Source organism: Ascaphus truei, chromosome 13, assembly GCF_040206685.1.
Source record: "Ascaphus truei isolate aAscTru1 chromosome 13, aAscTru1.hap1, whole genome shotgun sequence".
NCBI lineage: Eukaryota > Metazoa > Chordata > Amphibia > Anura > Ascaphidae > Ascaphus > Ascaphus truei.
In genome coordinates, this window is record NC_134495.1 from 22,342,483 (window position 1) to 22,357,181 (window position 14,699).

General features: G+C 48.0%; 1 protein-coding gene across 3 annotated transcripts in view; it reads left to right on the forward strand.

The window, feature by feature from the left end:
- CCDC157 (coiled-coil domain containing 157) overlaps positions 1–14,699 on the forward strand; it is a 22,125-nt gene that overhangs the window by 1,040 nt on the left and 6,386 nt on the right. For all 3 annotated transcript variants that reach the window (XM_075568904.1, XM_075568903.1, XM_075568905.1), the window contains exons 2-9: positions 232–520; positions 4,371–4,533; positions 6,194–6,833; positions 6,969–7,046; positions 7,719–7,906; positions 9,760–9,936; positions 12,484–12,646; positions 12,860–12,999. In XM_075568904.1, coding sequence (XP_075425019.1) covers positions 273–520; positions 4,371–4,533; positions 6,194–6,833; positions 6,969–7,046; positions 7,719–7,906; positions 9,760–9,936; positions 12,484–12,646; positions 12,860–12,999 — 1,797 coding nt within the window. In that variant the 5' untranslated portion in view covers positions 232–272. The remainder of the gene's footprint in view (positions 1–231; positions 521–4,370; positions 4,534–6,193; positions 6,834–6,968; positions 7,047–7,718; positions 7,907–9,759; positions 9,937–12,483; positions 12,647–12,859; positions 13,000–14,699) is intronic.

Here is a 14,699-nt window from a genome sequence, read left to right on the forward strand (position 1 = left end):
CCATCCATTGCTAAGCAAGACAAGGGTTAATTAACCTCCCTTAATGCTGAGTGGCCTCACAAGGCAACTTATAGGGTCTTTATCCTCGTGGGAGGGGGGATCCATGTTTAAAGTCCTCTTGAAATGAGCAGTGTATAGCATTGCAGAGTATGTCCACACGCGTGTTTAATGGCCTTGTTCATTTCATCGTAGATGTGCGTGGTGGATTATTTCATGTTCCTTTTCCCATAGTGTCCTGATTTAGCCGGCTCCCCGAGGACGCATGGGCAGACATGACGTACATGCTGGGAGATCGGAGCTGCATGGACAGCCTGAGGAAGGACATCACTGACCTGCAGGGCGCCGTGATAGACGTGTTCTCGCGGGTCGGTGCCGTGCGATACCCCTCCTGGAAGTTCCCGGATAAAGTGTCCTGTGATCTGGACCTGGTGGAGCTGCTGGAGCGATATGACCACGTGGAGGGGGATCCCGAGTTCACACAGCACTCTCACGTAGTGCTGCTGGAGCTAGTCATTGACAGGTGGGGGAAAGTCGGCGTTAGGCTGCGCTTATAGTGACGGCGACGTCCGGCTGCGGTCGCTGTAAAAATCAAATTGAGATGACTTCCAGCGATCGCGACCAAGCCGTCGCTCCGTCGCGTTTACTATAAGCGCACGCGACGGCGGTAATGCATTTGTTTTGATGCAGCGTCGCCAGCATTATAAGCGCAGCGTAGCTGGAAGGTGCACACAGTGCATTGATCTGCATAGGATACAGATGCATGGCTCAGTGCAAAGCATTACAGATCCAGAGCACCTATGGGAGACTTCTAACCTGTGTCGCACTGGTCCACAAACGGGTGCAAATGGTGTCATTTCGACTGCGTCAATGTATCAAGGATTTTTTATTCCGCTTGTCAGTGAGCGTTTTGGGGAGGAAGTAGGGGAGGAGAGAATTGGCCCCATAATTTAATGAGATGTACAGTATCAACATTTATATGTAAAACTGCTCTAGTCTTATGTTAGTATGGCTTTATATATTTATATAGCGCCATCTACTGTATGCATATAGCGCTTCACAGCAGTTATACACGTGACAATAAAATAACACATAATGGGAATAAACACTTCAGACATAAAAAGTACATTAGGGGAAAAAAAACTCCTTACCCCCGAAGAGCTTACAATCTAAGTGGTAAGTAGGAAGAATGTACAGAGACAGTAGGAGGGTGTTCTGGTAAATTTTTATTTATAAAATGTGTTACCAGGAAGTAATTCATTGAGAGTTACCTCTCGTTTTCAAGTATGTCCTGGGCACAAAGTTATGATGACAAATACATGGTTACATTAGGTGAACAGGGTTATTATACATTATGTATGGCATGCACAGTTAGAGATAATATATATTATAGGCGTATGTACCAGTTACAGACCAGATTAAAATGTGACACAGCTTTAGTTTTGAAAGAACTTAGACTGGTGGTGGCTGTGAGAGTCTCCGGTAAGTTGTTCCAGTTTTGGGGTGCACGGTAAGAGGAGGAGGAGCGGCCGGATACTTTGTTGAACCTTGGGACCATGAGTCAGATCTCAGCCAATACATGCTGCCTGTGGTAGGGGTGAGGAGCTTGTTCAGATACGGGGTTAGCTTTCCCTGGAAGTATTTGAAGGCAAGACAGGAGAGATACACTTTGCGCCTAGACTCAAGTGATGACCGATCTAGTAATTTGCAAATGTTGCAGTGATGTGTGTTGTAATTACATTGAAGGACAAAGCGGCACATTGAGTCGAAGTGTGTTTTGTTTGAGGTGCTGTACCATATACTATGTCCCCATAATTGGCATTAGCATCTGTTGTGCAATGCGCTTTCTGACCAGCAGACTTAGGGAGTATTTGTTCCTGTAAAGTACACCTAGTTTGGCATAGGTTTTGGATGTCAGGGTATCAACGTGCAACCCAAATGTTAAGTGGGAGTCAAACCATAAGCCCAGATATTTGAAACTAGTGACAGGAGCTAGGGTGGTGTTAGATTTGTTTCTGATCTGAAGTTCCGTCATTGGCAGCTTTCGAAATTTAGCCTGGGTACCAAACACCATTGTTACAGCCTTGTCAGCGTTTAGAAACAGTTTGTTTTGGGAAATCCAGTTTTCAAGTCTCAAAAAATCAGATTGAAGAACGTGTTCGCACCGGAAGAGAGCCTTAAGGGACACCGCAGGTGATATCCAAGGGGTTGGAGTTAGTGCCCGAAATAGACACATGTTGGGATCTACAAAAAACACTGAGAAGAGCTCTACTACCAAATGATAAAATTAACCCTTAAACCACATATAAAATATAAATAGGTGGTGCACCCTTGAGCAAAAATCAATGTAAAATACAAAAAAATACAGCACCAAAAGACGGATGCTGTGGAAACTCAAAAAAGAGGCACTCGAGGGATAAATGACTTGACTGATAATGGTCAAATAATCAGGAAGTGAACAAACACTTAAAATCAATTACAATTACATATAATACTTCTGCATATGATCGGTGTAAATATTAAACTAATGTACTTGAACAAGTGGGGGGAAAACCATAAATGAATGTGTCCATAAACAATACGATGTAAAACCAGAATAAAAAATATACACCCATATAGCAAATAATGAACTAAATCAAAATATAGTAATCACAGCAATCCCTAAACGCAAAGCGAGGGGTTATGGAAAAACCCCTCCCAAGTGTAGGGATGGCTGTCCAGCTGGAAATGAGTGAATGATTACTCTGAGTGTAACATGATGGACAAGAACACAAATAAATAATGAACCTACCAAAGAAAAAAGGGGAAACCCAAAGCAAGAGTATAAAACCTGTAAGTCAAAGTATATCTAAGTCGTAGAATACATGAATAGATACACCTGTTATGAGTTGCCTAATTTAAACCAAATGTAATGGATGGAATAACACAGGTGAACATAGCTACTAATAATCCTGTATACCCACAAATACTTGATGAATAAAGCAAGGAATAAGTAGTTATATGTCCATATATGTCCATATACATATGTATATGTTACATGTTGGGATCTACCTGATAGGTATGAGGGAAACCAATTTAAAGCACTCGAGTTTGTTTAGCAAGATAACATGATCAACAGTATCAAAAGGCTTTGCAAAATCTAGGAATATTGCACCAGAAAATTGTCCCAGTTCCATTCCACACTGGATCTCATTGCAAACTTTTAGCAGGGTAGTTACGGTGGAGTGTTTGGAGCGAAAGCCAGATTGGAATTGGCTAGTGACATTTTGTCTTGGTATAGCAATCACTTAATTGGGAGTGAACACATTTTTCAATTATTTGGTTAGTGTTGGGAGAAGAGAGATTGCTCTGTAGTTTGAAACAGTGTTTTTGTCCCAATTTTTGAAGATTGGGACAACTCAGTTTTCCAGGTCTTAGGGATATGGCTCGCAGACAGAGTAGAGTTGATTTAGGGAGGAAAGCAGTTTGGCAATGGCTGGGGCACCAAGTCGTAGGAGCTTTGATTGCAGCAGGTCAGTCCCACTTTGGCTGCTTAGTTTTAATTTGAGGAGCGCTTGTGTAATCTCCTCTCCAGATACTGGGACAAATTGAAAATTGTGGCAGTGTTGGGAGAGGGTGGGGCTATAGGGGTACTTTCAGGATGAGATTCACGTTTGTGGTTTGGGTTTCGCTAAAAAATTAGTAGCACACCCCACAAAGTAATCATTGAATGCGTTTGCTATGTCAGTGGGATTTGTCAGAGTATTATCCTCCTTAGTGATATTAGATGGTTGTTAATAGCTAGAAGACTGGAATATAGTGTTGTGTTATATGTTATACAGTCACTATGTTATATAGACTCGATGTTATACAGTAATTATGTTATACCGACACTATGTTGTACAGTAACTATATTCTATGATAACGACGTTATACAGTAATTTTGTTATACAGTAACGATGTTATACAGGCACTACGTTATATAGTAATTATTTTATACAGAGACTACGTTATACAGTAATTGTTATACAGTTACTACGTTATACAGACACTAATTATTTATTAAATGTTTTACGTTTGCAAGGGGTCAAGGTTGATGTATGAGGTCCTAGTCTTATATCAACTGGACATATATGTATCAGGGCAAAATAACTGCACTATATGTTTTAAAAAGAAAAGTCCTATTGAAATCAATAGGAATTTTTTATTTGATGCATCTTGTGCCCTTTTTTTTACCCGGATACATTGACCCCTGTCTCAGAAAAGAAGGTAGAGACAGTAACGGTACTTGCCTTGTCACTGATGAAAGATGCAGGTTGCACTTATTAACCAATTCTCTGCAAAGCAACATGATGGCAGAGTAGGAACTTCCACTTTTCCTTTTCACCCCGCAGGCTCCTGCTCTTGCTTCAGAGTTTCACAGGATACACAGAAGTAATCGGCAGCGAGGGAGGCCTCCCCCCAGCTCGGGGCATGGGGCCCTGTATGTCCATCGGCTTGGCTGTCCGGAAGTACTGGAGCAGCATGCTGAAACTGGGAACACTTCACCAACAGGCGGTGAGCGAGGGATTTAGAGGGACATTGAAGCCGAAAAGCTTACAATACACTTCACTCTCGGCTGATGCAGAAGGCAGTGCTACTATCCCCTCCCTGTGACTTGGGTGAACATGGAGGATACTTGCACTGCATCTGCATGTTTTACATACACAGCATCTGGCAGGACTCTTTGTATATGTCTGTAGGACTTGGGCGCAAACAGCAGGGGGGGGGACAAGTTTCCCTCCAACTTTTAGGGAACCTCCAATGTTCCCCCAATTTTCCTTACTTGGCGGCGGGGGCAGGGACCTTCTCTCCTGCGGACTCCAGGGTGCCACCAGCTGACTGTTGTCAGCACTGCTACTGAGCATGGGAGAGCTGTTGGCTGTCCCCCGAAGCAGTGGGAGAAGGGAGGGGTGAGGGGGGTACCACTGGTATACCTCTACTCATGCTGGACAGAGGAATTTGCAAGCAATCCCTATGGAAGTCCCACAACCTGCAGATTAACCCACACAAAAAACCTTTGTGTAATAGGTACAACTGGTCTGTCTTTGTGTCAAGGTGTGTGTGTGTGTATATGTCTTGAACAATTGAATTGTTCTAGACAACGAACGTGAAACTTGGACCCTAAATGCGAAGATATTTCAGAAGCTTCAGAGAACACAAAAGCATGGAGAGATGCCTGCTGGGTATTCCCCGAAGCGACAGGAAAAAGAATGAATGGAGAGATGCATGCTGGATATTACCCAGAGACAGGAAAGAATGAATGAATTCCAAACCAAACCAAAGTCTGTGACATCATCACAAGGGTAAAGAAAGGAAAATGGCGGTTGGGCCAGACATATCGCATGAAGAAATGACCATCGTTGGACAGAGATGGTACACGACTGGATTCCAAGAGAGATTAAAAGACCAAGACGACGACCAAAAGTAAGATGGGAGGATGAAATCAGACAATGTGTTGGAGCGACGTGGAGAAAAGCGGCTGCAAACACAGTACCTGGGAGATCATTGGGGAGGCATTATCCTGCAGTGGCTCAACAAGGGCTGATGATGGTGTATGTGTGTATATATATTGTGTGTGTGTGTGTGTGTGTATGTGTGTATGTGTCAGGAAAGCAGTAAAATCTGTACTGTATGTACATGAAAGGCATAGCAGGGCTGTGTGTGAGTGTAGGGGGAGAGGAGCACTGTTGCTGCCCACTTTGTTCTGTACATATCAAGAAGCTTTGTCAGAGCTGCCTGTATATAACTGAAGTCGGTGGGGAAGCAAGAAAGGATTGTACTCTTACTGCTCAGGCTGTAACTGCTATGTAACAATGATATATACTTTTTTTAAATAGCATACTCCTTGTATGTAAAGGAATGCAAGAATCAATATCTGTCCAGAAGAGCTTACAATCTAGCTGTGGTACTACCCGATGATCAGAGAGAGAATAATGTGTCTGCTATCACAGGGACTTGGCCCTGCATTACGTCAGGGTAGGACACAGTGTATGTGTGAATATGAAGGGGAGGGTATCTTTTCTGCCCACATTCAGTGAGGGTTTACCAGTGTATACACCTGTGTGGAGGGGTGAGGCTTGCTGTGTAGCTGGTAGTATATTTGCATGTTAAGAGCTTGGCAGGAATTGGGTTTCTACGGGGGAAATATTTCTCAAACACGCATTTCTCTCCACAGAAGTCATCTGCTCGTGGCAATGTGAGTGTGAGTGCAGATAGTGAGACAGCGAGGGACGTCTCGTCATGCCTCTCCTCATCTAGACTTCAGTCTGCCCCCTCGCGCTCCCAGTGCAGCACTCTCACCCCCATCCCAAGGGAATCCAAACCCTGCATCGCCCGGGACATTCGCACCGTAGGCTCCCAGACTCTGGAATCTGCCCTGGTGCCCTGTGACGCATGCGCAACGGTTCAGGCAAGCCTGCGTGAGGTCAGCGATGCCATCATCCAAGTATGCAGCGGGCAGAACCTGCCCTGCTCCCTCAGCAAGATCCGAGAGATGCTGCCTTCAAGGGGGATCCTGTCACCCACCGAGATGCGCTACTGGGCCAGCGAGGAGAGCAAGGACCTGACACGCATCGGCAAACACCTGTCAGAGCTCACGCAGGTCATCGGCCCTCTGAGGTCGCAGCTGGAAGGCGCCAGGGTGGAGAACGAGAGGCTGCAGGGAAACATCGAGAGCTGCAAGGTCCAGCTGCAGGCAGAGAAAGAGGAGCAGCAGAGGCAGGGAAGGGAGAGCGAGAGGCGGCTGCAGGAAAAGGGGCAGCAGAGTCAGGAGATGGTGAACAAGCTGGAGAGAGACAAGGATGAGCTGAGGAAAGGTACCAGCCAGGTGTAAAATGCAAGGGACATTGTTTATTGCCCCTCTGGCACTGGAGGGGTTAAGAGCCCGCATACATGGGATGGTATCGTCAGTGTCTTTGCTGTTCTTACTGAGGGCCCTGTGTTTGGTTTAGGGGCCGCGGTCCTGGAGGAGAGAGTTTCCATCCTGAAGGAGGAGCTAAAAACTCAGCACAGCACCATCCGAGACCTGGGTGAGGGGGGACGGGGAGTGGCGGGAGGCAAGTGTATGGCCTCAGAGGGTTTGTAGAAGGTAAGGGGAGCTCCTCTGTGTGAGGAGCCTAGTGAGGGGCCTGTGAACGTGTGAGGGAGTGAAAGAGATGTCCAGGTGTGTGAGTGTGTAAGAATGTGAGGCCTATGAGTATGTAATTGAGTGAGTGGTCTTTGAGCATGTCAAGGTGAGTGAGCAGCCTGTGAGTGTGAGATGAACGTTATGTTTGAGTGAGAGGTGAGTGCACATGTGAGGAGATCAGTGAGAGGCTGGCCTTTGAATGTATGAGATGAACATTGTGTGTGAGAGAGGTGAGTGCACATGTGAGGAGATCATTGAGAGGCTGTGAGTGTGTGAGATAAACGCTGTGTGAGTGAGAGGCGAGTGCACATGTGAGATCAGTGAGAGTCTGTGAGTGTGAGATAAACGTTGTGAGTGAGAGGCGAGTGCACATGTGAGGAGATCAGTGAGAGGCTGGCCTGTGAGTGTGTGAGATAAACGTTGAGTGAGAGGAGGATGTACATGTGAGGAGATCAGTGAGAGGCTGCGAGAAGCTGGCCTATGAGTGTGTGAATGAGAAGTTGAGGTGTGTGTGATGTGAGTTCTTCGAGTGACAATATGTAAGGGTTGTGAAGAGAAGTCCTTATCCCCTCAGAGCTGTCACGAGAGCAGCTTGTGGGTGAGATGCGGAGCATGGTGAATAAGAAGGAGCTGTCAGCGCTGGAGCATCAAGTGAGTGATCTGAAATGTCAGCTGGAGACCACAAGCCAGAGACTGGTGGAGTCCGAGGAGGCACTGTCTAAAGAGAGAGCCCTGGGGGAGAGCCTCCGAAACCATCAAGAGGTGAGCGAGTCTCTAGTAATCCCAGTATACTATGAACCGACCCAACGGGAGGATGAAGCAGAACACGTTCCTTTAACTACAAGAGAGGCCTCTCTGGCGGCAAATGTTTAACACCCTTCTCTATAGGGAATGCCTGGACTCATTATCACTGTTTCTCTGTCTAACACAACCTCTGTACCGTTCGCGCTGTCCTCTCCCGTTCACGCTGACCTCTCTCTCTCCCGTTCACGCTGACCCCTCTCTCTCTCCCGTTCACGCTGTCCTCTCTCTCCCGTTCACGCCGTCCTCTCTCCCGTTCACGCCGTCCTCTCTCTCCCGTTCACGCTGACCTCTCTCTCTCCCGTTCACGCTGTCCTCTCTCTCTCCCGTTCACGCTGTCCTCTCTCTCCCGTTCACGCTGTCCTCTCTCTCCCGTTCACGCTGTCCTCTCTCCCGTTCACGCTGTCCTCTCTCTCCCGTTCACGCTGTCCCCTCTCTCTCTCTCGTTCACGCTGTCCTCTCTCTCCCGTTCACGCTGTCCTCTCTCCCGTTCACGCTGTCCTCTCTCCCGTTCACGCTGTCCTCTCTCTCTCTCTCGTTCACACTGTCCTCTCTCCCGTTCACGCTGTCCTCTCTCCCGTTCACGCTGTCCTCTCTCTCCCGTTCACGCTGTCCTCTCTCCCGTTCACACTGTTCTCTCTCTCTCTCTCGTTCACGCCGTCCTCTCTCTCCCGTTCACGCCGTCCTCTCTCTCCCGTTCACGCCGTCCTCTCTCTCCCGTTCACGCCGTCCTCTCTCTCCCGTTCACGCCGTCCTCTCTCTCCCGTTCACGCCGTCCTCTCTCTCCCGTTCACGCCGTCCTCTCTCTCCCGTTCACGCCGTCCTCTCTCTCCCGTTCACGCCGTCCTCTCTCTCCCGTTCACGCCGTCCTCTCTCTCCCGTTCACGCCGTCCTCTCTCTCCCGTTCACGCTGTCCTCTCTCTCTCTCGTTCACGCCGTCCTCTCTCTCCCGTTCACGCTGTCCTCTCTCCCGTTCACGCTGTCCTCTCTCTCTCTCCCGTTCACGCCGTCCTCTCTCTCCCGTTCACGCCGTCCTCTCTCTCCCGTTCACGCCGTCCTCTCTCTCCCGTTCACGCCGTCCTCTCTCTCCCGTTCACGCTGTCCTCTCTCTCTCTCCCGTTCACGCCGTCCTCTCTCCCGTTCACGCCGTCCTCTCTCTCCCGTTCACGCCGTCCTCTCTCCCGTTCACGCCGTCCTCTCTCTCTCCCGTTCACGCCGTCCTCTCTCTCTCCCGTTCACGCCGTCCTCTCTCTCTCCCGTTCACGCCGTCCTCTCTCTCTCCCGTTCACGCCGTCCTCTCTCTCTCCCGTTCACGCCGTCCTCTCTCTCTCCCGTTCACGCCGTCCTCTCTCTCTCCCGTTCACGCCGTCCTCTCTCTCCCGTTCACGCTGCCCTCTCCCGTTCACGCTGTCCACTTTAGGCTGCGCTTATAGTGCCCGCGACAGCGCTCGAAAACAAAACAATTGACTCCGTCACCAGCACTTATAGTAAGGGCGACAGCAACGGAGCGGAAAAAAAATTGGTAACGGGTTAAATTTGATTTTTCAGAGACTGTCGCCACATGTGACTGTCTCTTAACCAATCAATCACCCTGTCGCCAGCGATGTCGCCGAAAGTTAAATTATAACTTTTGCGGGTGTCGCGTCGCCATTGCAGGCACTATACGCGCGGCCTAAGGAAGACAACAAGATTGTTCAAATGTTTACAACACATTGGGGGGGGGGGGGGGGAGGGAGGCGGTGTAGCTGGCTGCGCGGGATTGCACCGTTAATCAGCGGTAATGTCTCTATTGCACGGATCTGTCTTCCCACCAGTCGCTGCAGGTAAAGCAGAGATCCTTCCTGCAGCAGCTGGACAGACTGGCCCAGGAGGGCGAGGACCTGCGAGGGAGCCTGGGGGACGCCGAGGAGGAGAGAGCAAAGCTGGAAGAACAGATAGGAGGGATGGAGAGAGAAAAGCGGGGCCTGGGGAGCCGGCTGGACGAGCAGCAGGTACGGAAACCGCTCATGAGATACACCACTCCCTGTAATCCCAGGAAGCCAGTCATTTCCAGCGAGAGGACCGTCCCGCGCATCTTCTGCTTCCTTACAGGGCCAATATAACCTGGGACAACAATGAACCAATGGCGGTGATGTGTTTAGGACGTGTCGTCTGGGTGCTTTTCATGTCACCTACAAGTATTTTTTCAATCAGTGTGCAAAAGTGTTGAGCTGAGACACAGGGGGGGATACTCACATTGTGTAAATGTGCTGAGCTGAGAGAGGGCGGATACTCACATTGTGTAAACATGTTGAGGTGGGATACTCATATTGTGTAAACGTGCTGAGCTGAGGTACAGAGGGGGGATACTCACATTGTGTAAATGTGTTGAGCTGAGACAGAGGGGGATACTCACATTGTGTAAATGTGTTGAGGGGGGGATACTCACATTGTGTAAACGTGTTGAGTGGGGGATACTCACATTATGTAAACGTGTTGAGGGGGGGATACTCACATTGTGTTGAGTTGAGACAGATGGGCCTACTCACATTGTGTAATTGTGTTGAACTGAGACAGGGGGATACTCGCATTGTGTGAATGGTTGAGCTGAGGTACAGAAGGGGGATACTCACATTGTGTAAACGTGTTGAGGGGGAGATACTCACATTGTGTAAACGTGCTGAGCTGAGGTACAGAGGGGGGATACTCACATTGTGTAAACGTGTTGAGCTGAGGTACAGAGGGGGGATACTCACATTGTGTAAACGTGTTGAGCTGAGGTACAGAGGGGGGATACTCACATTGTGTAAACGTGTTGAGCTGAGGTACAGAGGGGGGATACTCACATTGTGTAAACGTGCTGAGCTGAGGTACAGAGGGGGGATACTCACATTGTGTGAATGGTTGAGCTGAGGCACAGAGGGGGGATACTCACATTGTGTAAACGTGTTGAGGGGGGGATACTCACATTGTGTAAACATGTTGAGCTGAGGTACAGAGGGGGATACTCACATTGTGTAAACGTGTTGAGGGGGGGATACTCACATTGTGTAAACGTGTTGAGGGGGGGATACTCACATTGTGTGAATGTGTTGAGTTGAGACAGGAGGCTTCTCACATATTGTAAACATGTTGAACGGAGGTACAGAGGGGGGATACTCACATTGTGTGAACGTGTTGAGGAAGGATACTCATATTGTGTAAACGTGCTGAGCTGAGACACAGGGGGGGATACTCACATTGTGTAAACGTGTTGAGCTGAGAGAGGGCGGATACTCACATTGTGTAATTGTGTTGAACTGAGACGGGGGGATACTCGCATTGTGTGAATGGTTGAGCTGAGGTACAGAGGGGGGAAACTCATTTTGTGTAAACTTGTTGAGCTGAGGTACAGAGGGGGGAAACTCATTTTGTGTAAACTTGTTGAGCTGAGGTACAGAGGGGGGATACTCATTTTGTGTAAACTTGTTAAGCTGAGGTACAGAGGGGGGATACTCACATTGTGTAAACGTGTTGAGGGGGGGATACTCACATTGTGTAAACGTGTTGAGGGGAGGATACTCACATTGTGTAAACGTGCTGAGCTGAGAGAGGGCGGATACTCACATTGTGTAAACGTGCTGAGCTGAGAGAGAGCGGATACTCACATTGTGTAAACGTGCTGAGCTGAGGTACAGAGGGGGGATACTCACATTGTGTAAACGTGCTGAGCTGAGGTAGAGAGGAGGGATACTCACATTGTGTAAACGTGCTGAGCTGAGAGAGAGCGGATACTCACATTGTGTAAACGTGCTGAGCTGAGGTAGCGAGGAGGGATACTCACATTGTGTAAACGTGCTGAGCTGAGAGAGGGCGGATACTCACATTTTGGTGATATCACTATGTGCTGAACAGGAGTTTGCGCAGGCAAAGCCCTCTCCTCTCCTGTTCACCTGTATTGGCTCAGACAGGGTGGCTGGAGGTTGACATGCACCCCCTTTCCCTTTATTTAGAGGCCCGGATGGAAAAACAATTATTCTTCATTTCCAAAGAAACCAAAACGGCCAAATGCCTGTCTGATTACATTAGCTTTACCCTTTGCGTGCCGGACGGGTCCTCGGCCCCTCCGGCACAGTGCGGTCACGTGACCGCTTTCAGTAGAGGTCACATGACCGCGGCAGCCATTTTCTGGCAAACGGAAAAGGAGGAGCGCTCCTCCGTTTCCTTGGTGCACCGATCGCGTTCTACGCCCCACGGGAACGCAGGACGCGATCGAACACGGGTAAAAAAAAACAGACACTATGAGGATGATGTGGTCAACACAGCAGGGAGTCTCCGGAGTGCCAGTCTCCATGCGTAGTGACTACGTCCGTGGTCACTCAAAGGATCGAAGAAGATAATCCAACTGAGTGGGGGTGGTGTGGTTGTCCCGCAGGTGATTGCCCCGTCCTTAGCTCACCTCGTCACTACCAGAGGATCACCAAGGAGAAGTAAGATAGGGGTGGGCACTTAGACATTGAGTGGTCATACTGATCACTGCCCTCTTCCCACTACTAACCCATCCCTCACCCTCGTGTTAGGAGGTGGTGCAGAGGCTGCAGCGGGAGAAGCAGAGTCTGGAGGAGTCTGTGTCTGGGATGGACAGGAGGTTGTCTGAACTGCATGGATCCCTCCAAGAGCAGAGGGAGAGAGAGAAGCTACTGGTGTCTTACCCAGACCTGAACGCACCCCCAGAGTTTGAGAGTAAGAGACAGGACAAGAGCTGTGTTACTGAGCAGAGAGAAGGCTTGGTATAGTGGTAAAAGTGTTGTTCGGGGATACACAAACTTGGTGGGTTAAATGGGCAATGAATAATTATTAACCCATCTGCTGCTGGAGGGCAATGAAACGGATTTGAATCAAGGCCCCTGCAGTTGTTTAGTTTGCACTTGTGACGTTGTGTTCAAACACTGACAGGCTCTGGAGATATAACTGAGGACATGGAGAAGCAGCTCCAGGCCAACAGCATCCGCATCAGCATCCTGGAGGAGGAGAACTCCAGACTGAGGGCCAGCCTGTCCAAACTGAGGGAGCGGCGCCAGCAGGGACCACTGAGGGTAAGAGCCGGGGCACAGGGGCAGCATGAACCTATAGGTGAGCGACAGAGATCAGGGACATAAAATAAATACAACCAGCCAGGGTGCCAAATAAACAAACGTTTACTGAACACGTCCCAAAACCATGATCGACGATTCAGTCTCCAGAGGGACCTTCCTCAGGAGTGAACATTGATGGCAGTGTGTCAAGGGCGGGAAGTTTGGCAAATAGTACATGTTTGTTATTCCAAACTATGTCTCATTAGTGGGATACTGAGGGGTAAACCGTAAGGGTTAGAGCCCATTCAAGTCAATGCTGTAAGGTGTCTTGCGGCAGAAGACGGCTTAGTAAACATGGGTGATCGGTCCAGATCCACACAACGGTGCTAAGCTTTACCGAACCTGTAGTACAGATAATCCAGAGACAGAACATGAAACACAGACAGAGCTCAGTGCTACATCCATTAACACAGACACACGGTACAATGCCTATATATATATATATATATATATATATCTCTTTTGAATAAAATGGTCTTTTAGTTTAACCCTTTGGCCAAAGTGTTGTAAGCCCTTGAGCCCCTCCAAGGCAGACAACATCTCAAGGGTCCTAACACTAAAATAAATTCTTAATAACCTGTACATTACCAGAAAGAATGATATATAATAAACCTGTCAAAATTAGTTGCATAGCTCTAAGTCTGATTGAAGCTCTAATTAACCTGTACATTACCAGGAAAAGCACTCTGTATTAGATTTGTTACAATCAAACTGTATGCAGGTTCCCATGAGTGTGGAGGTGAGATGGAGTGAGCTTTTAACCATTTATAAGTGGGAGGGAATGAGCTTCAAAACTGGGAAGGAGGAGCCACCCTCCAAATCAGCCAGGACCAGCTGAACAGAATTGCAAAACATACAGAACCCCAATAAGCTCATATTGAACCCCCAAAATAACCACAATATATATATATGCGTATAGGTGTCAAAGAGGAGTGCTACTGAGCATGGCACTATATTTTTAAAACCAGAGACAGAACATGAAACACAGACAGAGCTCAGTGCTACATCCATTAACACAGATACACGGTACAGTGCCTATATATATATATGATATCTATATATATATGTAAAGATATCTATAAAGATATCTTTTGAATAAAATGGTCTTTTAGTTTAACCCTTTGGCCAAAGTGTTGTAAGCCCTTGAGCCCCTCCAAGGCAGACCACATCTCAAAGGTCCTAACACTAAAATAAATTCTTAATAACCTGTACATTACCAGGAAGAGTGGTTAAAAGCTCACTCCATCTCACCTCCACACTCATGGGAACCTGCATACAGTTTGATTGCGACAAATCTAATACAGAGTGCTTTTCCTGGTAATGTACAGGTAATGTACTGTGTGCTGTTTCCATACAGCTGTGATTGTAACTTTGTATATACAAACTGCATACTGTTTCGGCTGGGGTTCGCTGTAACCCACTGCAGTTTCATTTTGAAGTACTATATGCAGCAACTATTTGGCTAAATCTGTATACTATATCTTATACTATATTAGTGAAAGCACTGTATGCCTGCCTGCCAGCCTGCCTGCCTGCTGGATGTCCGGTGTCCCTAGGGGAAATCTCATTGGTCCCTTGGGCCGCCCCCGCACACCTCTCATTGGCCTGAGGCGGAGTGACGGCCCAAAGGACACACAGGGACACAAACACACACACAGGGA